Source organism: Neospora caninum, chromosome X, assembly GCF_000208865.1.
Source record: "Neospora caninum Liverpool complete genome, chromosome X".
NCBI lineage: Eukaryota > Apicomplexa > Conoidasida > Eucoccidiorida > Sarcocystidae > Neospora > Neospora caninum.
In genome coordinates this window covers 1,203,641-1,217,197 of record NC_018396.1, presented here as the reverse complement: position 1 = coordinate 1,217,197, position 13,557 = coordinate 1,203,641, and the positions used below count along the sequence as shown (strand labels likewise).

The 13,557-nt window shown below is 57.7% G+C and overlaps 1 protein-coding gene across 1 annotated transcript; it reads left to right on the top strand.

Moving 5' to 3' along the window:
• Positions 1-147: 147 nt before the first annotated feature.
• On the top strand, positions 148-13,404 carry NCLIV_046230 (putative cGMP-inhibited 3',5'-cyclic phosphodiesterase; the record flags this gene model as incomplete). Its single annotated transcript, XM_003884173.1, has 7 exons — positions 148-2,871; positions 3,950-5,398; positions 6,042-6,928; positions 7,964-8,408; positions 9,047-10,432; positions 10,859-11,122; positions 11,875-13,404. The coding sequence occupies 7 exons, from the start codon at positions 148-150 to the stop codon at positions 13,402-13,404; spliced, it is 8,685 nt and encodes a 2,894-aa protein (XP_003884222.1).
• Between the last annotated feature and the right edge of the window lie 153 nt (positions 13,405-13,557).

Here is a 13,557-nt window from a genome sequence, read left to right as displayed (position 1 = left end):
ATTTTGCTCCCAAGATACTGTCCTCCGTCTGTTTCTCTCTTACGGTTCCGCCGTCCTGTCGGGCCTTCCTCTCCCCCTTGTGTGTGAATTTCGTTTCCCCGTCTGCATCCTTTTCCTGCGATTCTGAAGCGTCTTGCTGGGCACAATATGGAGAGATATGGTCCTACAGGCAGGACCGCGGAACAGGCAGACGAGGCGTTCACCTCCGCGCTTGGATCGCTTGCGTCGTCCAGCGCAGAGCTGACCGATGCCATGAGCAATCAGGCAAGACCAAGACGACAGCAGGGAGATCCCTGCGTGATTCCCAACGAAGACGCACAGACGAATTCCCTAGGCACCGAAAGAAGATTCTACTCGAAACCTGGCAAGGAACAGAGAAGAACAACCGAGCTTCCAGTGGAGAGTGCCGCAGCGCCGCTCTTCCCCCTCCAGGGCGCCGCGGCGGTGTCCGCACCCACTGTGACATCACCCGTCCCGGATGTCCAGGCCTCCGAGGAATACCCACCAGGAAAGGCCCTGAGAGGTAAGCACACCTACGGAACCCCGCCAGAGCATCCTCGGCACTCGCTCGCGACAGAGTCTTCGGCTCTTCCCCAGCTGTTCCAGGAGTCCAGTCTGTCTGTGTCGATGTCTTCTCGCTCCGCTGGAAGGGGAAGCCTGCGCACGGAAGCGTCGGTTTCTTCCCACGGTACTGCGTCTTCCTCCACGTCGCGCCCTTCGAAAGCATCGTTTCTCGTCGCTGCCACGGAACGACGCCTTCGTACACCGTGGGCACGCCGTAGAGGGGATCCAGGAGAGCAGGAAGAAGGAAAGGAAACGAGCCTGCGGGGTTTACGGGCCGGCTCTCGTCCCGGGAGCGACGGAGTCAAAGATCTCTTTTTTCGCATCCCTCGGACCTCGTTGAACAGTGAAAAAACGAAAGGCGACAAAACATATGCAGCGCCAATGCGCGACAAGCCATCAACTCCAGAGATGCAAGAGTCTCCTCTGTCCATTGGCGGCGAGAGCGAAGGTGGGACCCTGGCCTCGACCTTTGGACAAGAATGGGGGGAGAAAGAGGAAGCCCTGTCCGGGGGTCGAGGCTCTGGACCATCCCCGCTGCAGCACTATGCCGCACGCATCTTTTCTCGGGGCGAATCGGACGAGACGGCGTTTGGCACAGGTTTCCGTCTCAGCGAGGCGAGAGTTCCCGCCAGCGGTTTTTCTTACTCTTCGCCCGGGGACTCCTTTTCGCACAGCCTCTTTTCTTCTTCGCCTGGAGGCTCTGCTTGCTCTCAAGGAGCGCTCTCTCACCCCGCACTCGCTTCGCTGTCTCCCCCCGGGACTGCCTCCCTTCTCCTGTCTCCTCGCCACAGGGCGTCCACCCCTCAAGACCCGTGTCGGAGACACGAGGGCCGCCCGCTCTTTTCAGGCCAGCCAAGGCGGACCGAGGCCGAAATGAAGCTTCCGGTTGATCATAACGCCTCGCCGTCCTCTCAGCTTCTGAGCAAAATCGACGCGGCGTACCGGGCTGTGAAGAACTGGGTTGAGGACAGTTTCCTCGTCGACATCAATCGGTCGCTACTGTATCCTTCGCCGCAAGCGTCCCATCGCGGCGACGCCTCTCGCGAGGAGACGCCTTCGTGTCCCTCGTCCTCGCTGAAAAGGGGCGTGCTGAAAACCGGAGGCCTGTCCCTCACGTCTCCCTTGGAGGACGGCACAGCGTTAACCCTGTCCCCATCCACTGCCGGGAGCGCCCCGCAGTTCGGAGACAGCACCAGTGGTTCTGCGAGAGAGAAGGACCGAGCTGAAGAGGCCGTCTGGAGACGGGCGAGAGCGGGAGAGAAGGAGCCGACGCCGTCCCTCTTCCGCTCAACTCGCCAGCGCTACCCAGTGTCTCCTTCAGCCGTGACGGACGGCTCTTCAGCTCCTCTCTCTCCCTCGTTCCGAACACGTCCGCGGAGACGCAAAGGTGCATCGGCTCCGCACCTGCTGTCTCCTCTCGCCGTAGGCGGAAGGCAAGAAGATCCACGTCGCCGCGCGACGGAGAGACGAAGGCGACTCCCTTGGCGCGGCTTCGAAGACGCCACGGGGTCGCCTTCGCTGCAGTCTGGAAGGAGAGGGAGACAGGCCGCAGAGGAAGAAAAAACATCTCATAAAGGAGGGAAGCGGGGGCCCGCACTTGACGAGTCAACAACGAGACATGGCGGAGCAAGTCCGGAGCGACAGTGTCTTGGACGGTCGGAGACACCTGTCTCCTCGCGCGGTGGGGACCAGCAGGCTCGGGGTGCGGGCGACGAGGAAGCCAACAAGCGACAGGGAGAAACAGGCTTTGGGACAAATCGCCGCCGCGCCTCTTCTGAGCACGTCGGCTCACCCCGTCAAGGGCGTCGGCTAGACGGAGAAGGCAACGGCGACTGGGGACGCACTGGAGAGCTGTGGAGAGGCAAACACGGAGACACGACTTCCGAAAAAGGCGAGAGCTCTGAATTGGAGAAGGAAGTGGCCGCGAATCGACTGGAGGGACAGTTTCGTAAAGACGCGGAAAGCCGCGCCCCCTTGAGGGCAGGGCTGGGGTTAGGGTCTCGAGAACGCAGGCGCACCCTGCGTGGAGAGCAAGCGGAGATCAAACGAGCTTCGCTTGCTGAAGACAAGTGGACCGAGGAGAAAGGCGAAGCGAAGCTACTCGCGAGGCTGGCTCCGCACGTCGGCCTACCTGCGTCCCGAGGCACTGGCTTTTCGCCCCCTTTCACGGGACGCCTGAGAAGGCGACGGCGAGACAGAAGAAAGCGAGACGGAGATGCACGCGAAGAGGGACTGGAGGCGTGTTTCGACTCGTCTTCATCGGCGCTCAGCCGCGCGTCCCCAGAGACTCAGCGCGCTGGAACCTCCGTAAGTGGCGGAGGCCTCCCGCGAAGCTCCACAGCCGCCGGCGGGAGATCAAGGACAGCCTGCCTGCGGAGAATTCGGGTCTCGCCCGGGCTGAACTGGCGAGTCGGAACGACACGGAGACAGCTGCGGTCCCCTCTAGCGTCTTTCAGGTAAATGCAGGAAAGCGGGTCTTCGCTGAAAACACCCTTGCTCCACAGAGAAAAGAAAGTGCAAACGTGGAGATCCAGGCTACAGTTATCAGGCCGAGAACAAAGGCGATACAGGTGAACACGGAAACAGGCAAAGTGTCAAAGGCAGACACACGCCCAAACATAGACGAAAAAACCCCGAAAGAACGGAAGCGCTCCAAGAGCTTCCACAGCGAGGTGTCGACGCTGTGCCTGGAGTTGTGGGCTCTCGTTTTTCTATTGACCGACTTGGCCCTCCCCCCCGCCCCCCCCCCCCCCCCCCACAGTCGCTGTTTTGGCAAATCTTTGAGGCTGGTGTGAATCTCTCGTCTAGCGTACATATGCAAGCGCACCTGTATCTCTCTTTCTGTTTGCACGTGCCCAGTGACCTCCACACCTTTTTGCACAGAGTAATTATCAGCAGCCTTTGTTCTCGCCCGTCTCCGTTATCTCGCAGAGCCCCCACGTTGCGTCGACACAGAAGCTTCCGAGTTCTGGGTGGAGGTCGAGACTATTCGTCTTTTTTTTCAGCGTCTCCAGCGCTCTGTCGGCCTCTCCAGCCTTCCCCGGAGCCCGTCGAAACGGATTGGATCTCCTCCTCCGGCGTCTCCCTGTCTCCGGCTGGCCCTCAGAGGTCGACGCCAACCCAGCTCCTCTCGGTGGCGTCGCAGTCGCTCCGCTTCCTTCCTGTCGTTGCCACTGGACACGCGAAGTTGTTGCCCAAGCGGCGGTCCCGAACGTGGTCCTCGTCGTCAGGATTGCCTGGCTCGGGCGTTTTCCATTCGTTGTTTTCGCTGACTTCTCGGTTGAGCGGGCCTTCGCAACGGCCTTCCGAAGGTGCGTCCTCCGCTTCTCACAGACGCTCTTCTCCCACTACCTCGTTTCGTTTTTTCGCTTCGCCGCGTCGGCAGGAAACTCGCGCGCCGTCGCCTCCGGCCGCCGCCCCCCCACAGAAGGCGGTGTCGCCTGGCGCACTCCACCGAGGGCGAAGTCCTGAAGTCAAGTTCTCGGGCCATCTTTCCGAGGGCTCGCGAGGCGGCAGGCGTCTCTCTCTGGCCTCGACGCCCCGCGACGTTCCTCTCTATCTGAAGCGCAGGCCTGTCCTGGAATTCGCCGACCCCGCAGTGGAACAAGCGTATGGGTCCTACCTCGCGAAAATGCGCCGCCCGCGACTCGTCGCCATTGGCATCGTCCTCATTCTCCTCAACCTCATGTATGACATCCCCGAGTATATCTCGTTTTTCTGCCGGGAAGACGTGAGGGAGTGGAACCGAGGCAAGACGTTCGAGACCGACGGAGACTCCGGCCTTCCAAAGTGGTGGCTGAATCCCTCAGCGACTCCTATTGGGGGCGACGCACATCGCCGCACAATCGCCAGGACGGCGTTGAGAGACAGTGCGCCTGAGGCGAGAGTCTCGAGGCCTTCTGCCATCGCGCCTGCGCAAATGCCTGCGGATCCTGAAGGCTCCAGCGTGGACATGGGAGCGAGCGAAGAGAGAGGCAAGGCGTTTCGCCGCCCCTGGGGAGGGTCCGAGGGCACTCGTGAAGCAAGCGAGGAAGAAAGACTCCGGTTCGGGGGACCGACGAGGGGAGAGAAGGAAAGGGATCAAGCGCGGCATGACCGGCAGGCTGTGCGGGAAACATTTCGAAGCACGGGAAGACGCCTGGGAGATGAAGGCGTCCGAGAGAACGCAGACGACAAAGAGCGGGCGACGCGCGCCTCTGAGGAAAGGTTGGCGGGGACAGTGTGGAGGAGAAGAGAACGGTCGGTGGACCCAGGCTTGACGCGACTGACTGGAAGAGCCGGGAGATCACTCTTTAGCAGAAAAAGACCGGAAGAAAGAGAGGGAAGTGGAGAAGCAGGGAGCAGCAGCACCTTGCTTGTGATTCCGGCGCACAGAGACTCTCTGTTTTTGCATCACCAGAAGAGCCGAAGAATGCCTCGCCGCCTCTCAGCAGTGTCGCTGTCGGACCCAGAGGGCATCCTCTCCGTTTTGCCACACCACGTAGACAGAGGCAGCGACGCACTGCCGACGAAAGCAGAGCCTTTGGCTTCTTCTTCTGCTCCCACGTGGATGGCGGTTTTGTGGGTGTCTTTCGATATCGGCGAGCTCCTTCTTCAGCTCGGCCTCACGTTTTCCAGTCATCTTCCGTTCATCAGAACCCATACAGAGAAGTGCATCTCTCTGGCTCTAACTTCCACGACGTTCCTCTCGTCTTTGAAGCCGATCATCATTCTCGGCCACACTTCCCACCTTGTAGGGCGCGAACGTGCTGCCCTTGAAGCGCTAGAGACAGGGAACGGACAGTACAGAAGAGCAGGCCCAGGGGAGGAAGACGGCAGAGTCTCGACGGGACAGGTGAGTCTACAAGAAAGCGCGCGCCATTGGGGAATGATGACACCGAGTCGGGCGACTGGAGAGCGCGGGCGAGTAATCCGGAAAAACAAAGCCAAAACGGTGAAATCATGAAGAAAAGTCTGGCTTTCTGGCCTCGCGCAGGTTCAGTCCCACCGCAGCATATATGCCGCTCGCCTTTGTCGAAACCCACTAGTTTCCTCCTTTTGCGCCTCCGTCTTTTCTGCCGTGTGAATGTTATGCTCCTGCGGCTTCTTCCTTTCGAGGAGGCGCCCTTTCCTCGTCGTCTCCTTTGGTTTCGGTTCGCTCGACTTTGGTCTTCGGGCAGCCGTGTTCTCCCCATTGGTTTTTTACGTTTTCTCTTCGCTTCTACACGTTCCTCCACATGGTGCCGTGGGGTGTGAGCCGGCTGCCGGTCTCGGCGCGTCTGTGTGGCGTCGCGTTTTTTGCTTCGCTTCCCGGTGGTCTGATCCGTCGTCCCTTCTGCGTGTGTTGCTGAGCTTGTTTCTCTGTTCCCCTGTTGCCTATCTGGTTTTTTCCTCAGGTCCACCCCCTCTCTCTGCAGACGTGTCTTACAGCGGTTTTTCTGCGAGCGATTGTGGGGTGCGTCTTTGTTGACCTTGTGTGTCTCGTTCGGCGCCGCCAGCTCCTCCATCTCCACAGACTGCTCGTTTTTCTCCTCCTCGCTCTCCTTCTTCTCTTCACTGTCCTGGGCGTCTGCTTCCTGAGTCTCCCTTCCTCTCTCTTCTTCTTCGCGTGGTGCCTAGGCGTCGCCACCTGGTTGGTGATGGCGAGTTGCGCCATAGGCGGATCCCTCAGCGAGTTGATGCATCGGAAAACGTTCTACAGCGTAGTTGCCAGAGGGAACGCGCCCGTCCCGAGCGCGCGGAAGCTGGCGGACGACGAGGGCAAGAGACGCATGCCGTTCAGCGGCAAAAACATGTTGGAGCAGCTCACCGAGCTCGTCAAGACAATGGAGGCGACGTTAGCGGAGGTGGACACGTACCGTCTGGATCGCCACACATACCTCTCGTTCGCCCACATTCGTTCTTTGCAAACAAAGTGTTTAGATGTCTTGACTTCTGGGACAGACATCTACGCCGTCACGTGGGATTCGCAAACTGTTCCGAGAGAAATACATCTCCACTGCTCACGCCACTTGGAAAACGCCTACGCGCATGCAGTGGGAAGTGCAGCGACCGCTGCCGGCGCGTGTCTCCACGGCGTCCTCGGCGCATGCACAGCCTTACAGGAGGACCCGCGAGAAGACGGAGACGACGGAGACGAAGTGGGAGATGAGAGCGAAGACTGCGAGGGCACAGAAGACCAGGTGAGCGATTTCTGGTCGCGGCTGAAACAGGCCGCAGGCGGGTCAAAGCCCCCGTCAGCTGCGGAGAAGGAGGATGCGGGAGAGGAAAACCGAGCAGGGACAGGAGAGACAGAGAGAGAGACGGCCGCGGAACCGGACGGCGAGCAGGAACAAAACAGAGGAGATACGGAAGCTGGAGAGAAGAGAAAAGGGGCGACGGAGATGTCCGCAAGACAAGAAAGGCGAACTGCGGCACCCTGGACGACGAGGCACAGTTCAAGAAACGAACCGAAGCTGTCGGATTCGCCTAGGGAAAGCGGGAGCGATCTCTGTGACTATCGAAGCCTTGGGCGTTCCTTTCCCTCCCCCTCGGGCCTTGCTATGGATCTCCTCTTGTCCCCGAGATTCATGCCTTCTGCTCCGTACTCGCGTCGTGCGTTATCTGGGCAAGAGACCGAAACGGAAGGAACGGAACAACGGGCGTTCGGTCGTTTTTCCTCGCCTGGGAGGAAAGAAGGAGAGGCACGACAAAGTGCAGGACAGGACGACGAGCACATGGACGAGGCGACGGGAGCGAGAAACTCTGCTGTCCCGCTCTCCCGCTCGGAGTCTTTAACTGGCCCATCCTTCCTTTTCGTGCGTCCATATCACTTTAGGCGGAATCCCTCTCGTGAAACACCTCACTCAAAGGGTCTGCGTCTCGCCTCGCCTTCGAAAACCGGCTGCGAACAAGGGATAGAGGAAGGGGAAGTAGGGGGAGAAGGAAGAGAGGATGGGGCTTTCCCCCCCGGAGGTTGGGTTGCTGAAGAAGTCATTGGCGACCGGTCCTCTGTTGTGCGGCGAAGCGCGCCTCTTTCAACTCGCCGAGACAGAGAAAGAGGAGAAGAGAGAGCGAGTACAGAAAACGACGAGAGAGGGACGCGCGGCGTCCTCGCGTTTCCGTTTTCGCGTGAACCAAGGAATAGAGAAATCCCCGTTTCTTTGGTGAGAAAGAGCCAGAGGGTGTACTCGACGGGCAGTGTAAACCAATTAACCGAAGGAACAGAGGGGCGAAAGCAGAGGGAAGAACCGTGGGAACCAAGAGCAGGGAGACGCCAGCACCAGACACAAGAGGAAGAGAGAGAGCGAGTGAAAGAGGAGAAGAAACCGCCAAACATGGATGCCACAGAAAGCAAAACAAGCAAACGCTCGCTCGGTTCACCAGCGAGAAAAAACCTAAGATTTTGCTTGGTTCCTGACGACGATTCTGCCCCCGGCAGATCGCGCGAAGACGAGGTCCGAAAGAGATCACTGAGACATCACAGTCTCCAGATGAACAAGGAGGTCGGGATCAACTCTGGTGGCGCATGCAGCGCGTCTCGCGAGGGCTGTAGAGAGCCTCACTGTGGAAGCACCGAAGAGGGGGAAGACGAGACAGAAGGAAGGAAAGATTTCGTGAGCCGCTTCGACCAGCGCATGTTTTCGTCGCCGGAGTTAGGAGAAACATTAGAAAGACAGACTGACACCGAGGTTGCGAGTGAGAAAGAGGAGGAACAAAACGTGAAGGGAAACCCACAAAAGTGGCAAAGTGGAGAATTCGACACGAGGAGTGAAGTCTGCCTTGACGCCTCTCTTCGACGACCTAAGCCTGCCGCAAGCCTTGCCCGTGTCGGCCTCGCCTGGACACTCGATCTGTTTTCCCTCGATGCGCTGAGCAATGGAAACGTGAGGACACAACGAGACAAGAAGCGTAGAGAGCGACCAGCTCTGAGGAAAGGAAACAACTGGGGAAATATCGCAGTTGCGTCGTATCACATGTAGGCTTAAGGAGTATAAGAGAGCCACGCAGGAGCACCTGTGATAGCACACATGAAAAACCGTTCCTTTCTAGACCTCTCGCGACGGTGTTACGCCACCGATCCTCGCCTCTTATCTCCGCGCTTGATTATCTTCCCCTTAACTTTCTTCTTCGATTCTCGCGACCCGCTGTTTTTCCGACGTACGCGAGGGGTTCTGCCGCGCCCTTCTCGCTGCTGTCTTCACCTCTGCGTGCTTTTCCCCTTCCCGCCACTCCCTCCTTTCCGTTGGTGTTTTCCTCGTGTTCTCGCCCTCCCGGTGTTCCATGCTTTTTATCTTTTTCTCCCCTCTGCACTTCTTCTTCCAACTCTCTCTTCTGTCTCTCTTCCTCGTAGAATGTCGCACGCGGTCCGGAGCATCAGCATTGCGTCTCTCCTCTGCTTTGAACAGATCGTGTGCAGCTGTTAAATAAACACAGGAGTATGCACGAACCGTTGTCGATGCTCCACTCGCGTCTGCCTATCAGGGGTCTGTTGGTGCGTTCCCGTGCCCGTTTCGCGTCTTAGGTCCTCGTCGCCGTCGGCCTCCACCTTCTGCTTCCCCACCGAGAGAAGGGACATTTGCGCTGCTCCAAGGCCGCCCTCGGCTCGTTCCTGCAGAATCTCCAGAGTCTGTATCTGCCGAATCTTTATCACAACCGCGTCCACGCGGCAACTGTCGCGCACCTGTCGGTTTTCCTGTCTCGAACCGCGGGTCTCAGTCCATGGCCCGCGCGTTGTTCCTTGCGGGCGAAGAAGAAAGCGACGCTCCGCAGTCCGCCAACTGACCATTCGTGGGAGCGAAGCGATGTGGAGACCCAGACAGCGTGTGCGTTCCCGTCCGACTTCTCTTCGAGTCAACTCCCCTCGTTTTCCGGTTCGAATCCACGCAGCACGCCGGCATCAACGGCGTTGGAGTCTTTCCGCGAGGCGAGACCGGGACCCGAGTCTCAGCCCGATTCCCCCGAAGTTCCGCCTTCGTTTCGCGCATCTGCGACTTCCGCCTGTCCAACGCGACCAGAGAAAAGCGCATGGGAGCCACCAGCGCGGCTTCTGGCCTCTCAGGGGCAGAGCGTGAGCGGCGCTGCCTTCTCCTCTCTCAGTCACCCCCAGTCTTCTGGGCACACACGCTGTGCGTCGCTCTCTTTCGAAGCCTCAGCACCGCACGGGAGTGAAGCAGGCAGAAGAACGCCTTCTCCGCTTCCTTCACGACCCCGGTACTTGAGGTTCTCTCCGAGCCAGAGTGCGCAGGCGCCCACCCCTCACGGCTCCGACGGAGACCCAGGAGGGAGTTTCCACGCCATCGGCCACGACGCGCGAGAGAAAGGAGGAATCTACGGCGAGGAAGATGATGTGAAAACCGTTACTGTCGACCGGGACTGCGGGAGCCAATTCGGAGACCGGCGCGCAAAATCTTGCCGTGGTGGATGCGAGGGGGAACGGCGAAAAGCACGCGACGGAGACAGCGGGAGGGAGTCGGGGCCGGAAGCCTTTCCAGCCGCAGACGCGTTTCTGAGAGGAGACGCTGGGCGGCCGAGGGATCTCACAGGGCCCGCAGGACGAGACGGGAAGGAAAGTGAGGAGAGCAGGCGCCGCCCGCGTCCGACGTCTCCGCAAGACTCGCCAGAACCGACAGGGGAACGATATCCAAAAAGTGACCGCGGCGCGCAGGACGCAGCAGCTCGCATGATCGACGACGAAACAATTCTTTGCTTCGCCGCGCTAGGCCATGACGTCGGGCATCCTGGATTCAACAACGCTTTCCTCGTGGCAACCAATCAGCCGATTGCTCTCGTTTACAATGACCACGCGGTGCTCGAGAACTATCACGCCTACATCACGTTCCGCACCTTGACATGTTACGCTGCCGCAACCAACAAAAACGACAAAGGGGGCGAGAGCAGCGTTCTCAAGGTGGGGAGTAGAGAGGCACTGCAGACGCAGAGAAAAGAGAACAAAGAAAGCGACAAACAGAAGCCGAGACGGCAGAAAGCACACACTCAGGGAGAAAAAAACACAGACAACAGAGAAATCGCGCCGGAGATACTGCTCCCGCTTCAGATCCAGATGCCAGGGGCCATGCGCGTGTGGTGGCGTGTGTACTCGGACACGTGTGCGGAGAAACCAGAATACTTAGGCAGGGCAAAACAGGAGATGGGCACGCAGATCTGGAGGTGGGTAATGGCACACGGTTGCGGATCGCCCGTATACGTTTATATACAGCCATGAAACCGGTGTGTGGGTTTTTTGTGCTCTTTGTGTTCCATACGTCGTGATGGGTCCGGTGATTTGCTCCCTACACATTGTTCTCCCCTTCTTCTGTCTTTACTGTTCGTCCAGGGGATAACTCCGGCAGAGTACCGGTATTTTCGAAAGCATCTCATCGAACTGATTCTCGCGACCGACATGAGCCAGCACTTCAGCACGATCTCGACTGTGCGAGTTCGACGAGAAAGCCGCTCCTTTAACTTTTCCACGAATGAGGAGGACCGGTGGATGATGAAGAAACTGTGCATAAAGATCGGAGATATCGGCCACGCTGCACTCGAGTGGGACCAACACTACAAATGGTCGATGAGGGTCACCGAGGAATTCCTTCTCCAAGTAAAAAACAGAGAAAGACAGTGGGAACTGAAAAGCTGGAAGGCGAAAGGCGCTGGGAATTTAGGGTGAATATATATTCCCATACTCACGCCACGACACAAAAACACAAATGCATACACGGCTCGAAAAACGTCGGTGAACATTTACATATGCCTCTCTCCACGTCTACGTGCACAGATATACATATATATATATATATATTTCTATACTCATGCGCGTGAGACGATACATGAGGCCCTGAGAGAAAAAGAGGCAGGTAGGCCATTAGGTGCACATATTGCTGCACAGGTGGCGAGATGGCTGCATGGGGTGGAAAGAAAAGATGCAGGCGATTCAACAGTGTGTGTCGTGTTTGCGAAGTCCACTTGAAATTATCTTTCCAGATAGAGCCAGTAGATAGATAGCCACCATTTGAGATAGAAACACGGGACAGGAACACGCCAGAGACCACAACACGTGTGTAAGACTGTGCAGCTGCATCCCTGTAACCGACCCCTGTTGGTCGCAAAGAGCGACTTCGAAAGACTGAGTATACGACCGAGACTATGTTTACATGTACATAGATAGAAAATACGTAGATATAGATAAATGTACTCAGGCGGGAATCTTCTTTTTGTGAGGGTGTGGGCCGTATCAAATCCAGGCGTGCTTCTCTTCCGCGTCTGCCCGTGTTTTCTTGTTCGTTCTGCTCGCGAGAGTGTTGCTCTCACGATTTCTCCTGCTCTGTTTTTGTCCTGTGTTTTTCTTGTCAGGGAGACGCAGAGTTGAAAGCGGGTCTCCCCGTCTCTCCGTTGTGCGACAGAAAAGCTCCGGAGATAGAGTTCCACAAATCTCAAAGTAGCTTCATTAACTATCTCGTTGTTCCCCTCATCAACGAGCTTGTGGGTTGCCTGGAAGCCCAACCCCGGCACTCGCAGGGGTTGCCTTCGCTGCCCGCGGGGGCGGAAACCGCAGACAAAAGCACAATCAATAGTTCATTGTTGAGTACGATGCACACGGGAAGCAGTCATCCTCACAGTACAAGCTCGTCGAGTAAGAATTACGGGTCCTTAGACATGGCGTCGAGTCGTCGAACGTGCCAAACTCAAAAGAAAACCAGTGTTTCTCCCCTCAGCCTCTACTTGCGAAAGGAGACGCTTCGGGCTTCAGGCGAACGCCCGTCGGAGGATGAGGTCCAGTTGGGAGTGTTGCCAGCGGACAGGATTAGAGAAATTGTCCTTTTCCAGGCTTTGCGAAACGCAGAGCGCTGGTCAGCAAGAGCCCGTTCATTAGAGGAGAAAAACACAAAGACACCGGCTGTATCTGTCACGTCGGCCAGGAAGGTCGACGCGTGTGAGGCGCCTTCGAAAGGCTTAAACACTGCGCAGAGAAGAGAGGAAGACGCCATTAAGTCGCAGAAGTGCTTCTCGCTTTCGGCCTTCTCTTCCTCCCTTCCTCAGTGCCACATTCCTGGCTCATGCACCCCTCCTGGTGCACAGAGCGCTTCTTCGTCTTCGACTCGAAACCACCGGCGGCGGCTCCTGCGGCCACGAACGTACTCCCCAGCTCGCTTTGGCACTCCGGGAGAAGACGAAAAAGAAGCAGAGTTCACCAGTAGAGATGAAGGGGGTTCGGCGACGCATCTGGTTTCACCCAGCGGATGCAGGCACGGAAAGAAAGAGAGAGGTAAGGAGAGAAAAGGGAAACCGCCGAGAAGACGAAGCTGGATGACGGCGACGGAAAACAGGAAAAGGCGGGAACGAGAGGAGGAGCGAAGAAGCGAGCGAACGCGCGTGAAGGAGAGCATTTTGAGGGGGATCCTCAGAAGAGAAAAAGAAGATGGAAGAATAAGGGACGTGACGCGAGACGGCATTCTAGCTAGCATCCTCAAGCATGAAAAGCAGGAGCCCGAAACGAGAAGAGAGGACGGCAATGAGATGATGTTTAGCACTCGAGAGAAGGTCGGAGACAACCCAGAAGGCAGCAGGATGAGCTGTGCCAGCAACGGGGGCCGGGACGGCGAGGGGCGAGACGATGTGGCGGAACAGAAAGGAGACACTTGCGTGATTTTGCTAGAGGGAGAAGCCAAAGCCTCCGCGCAAGAAGAAACAGAGACAGGCCTAGCGGCGGAAATCGTCGCGGCCTTGTCAGAGGAACAAGAACCAGCAGAGCGAAGAAGAGCGCGAGACGGTAGAGAGCAAGCCACGGGAAGACACGTGCAAATAGGGGAGGCGACGCAGGCACAAAGGAGCCTAGACACAGACAGTCTGCACAATGACGGAAAAGTGTGTGGAAAGGTATAGCGACGCAAAATGGGTGTGGATGCAAACGTGAAGCGTCAGCGTATTCGTCAGGGTGAGGGACGTAGTTCAGGGGACAGGAGAAAGGTAGGGTAGAGAAACGACGAGAGAATAAAAGTGGTCGCAACACCGGACACAAACGAAGAACCAGGTGAT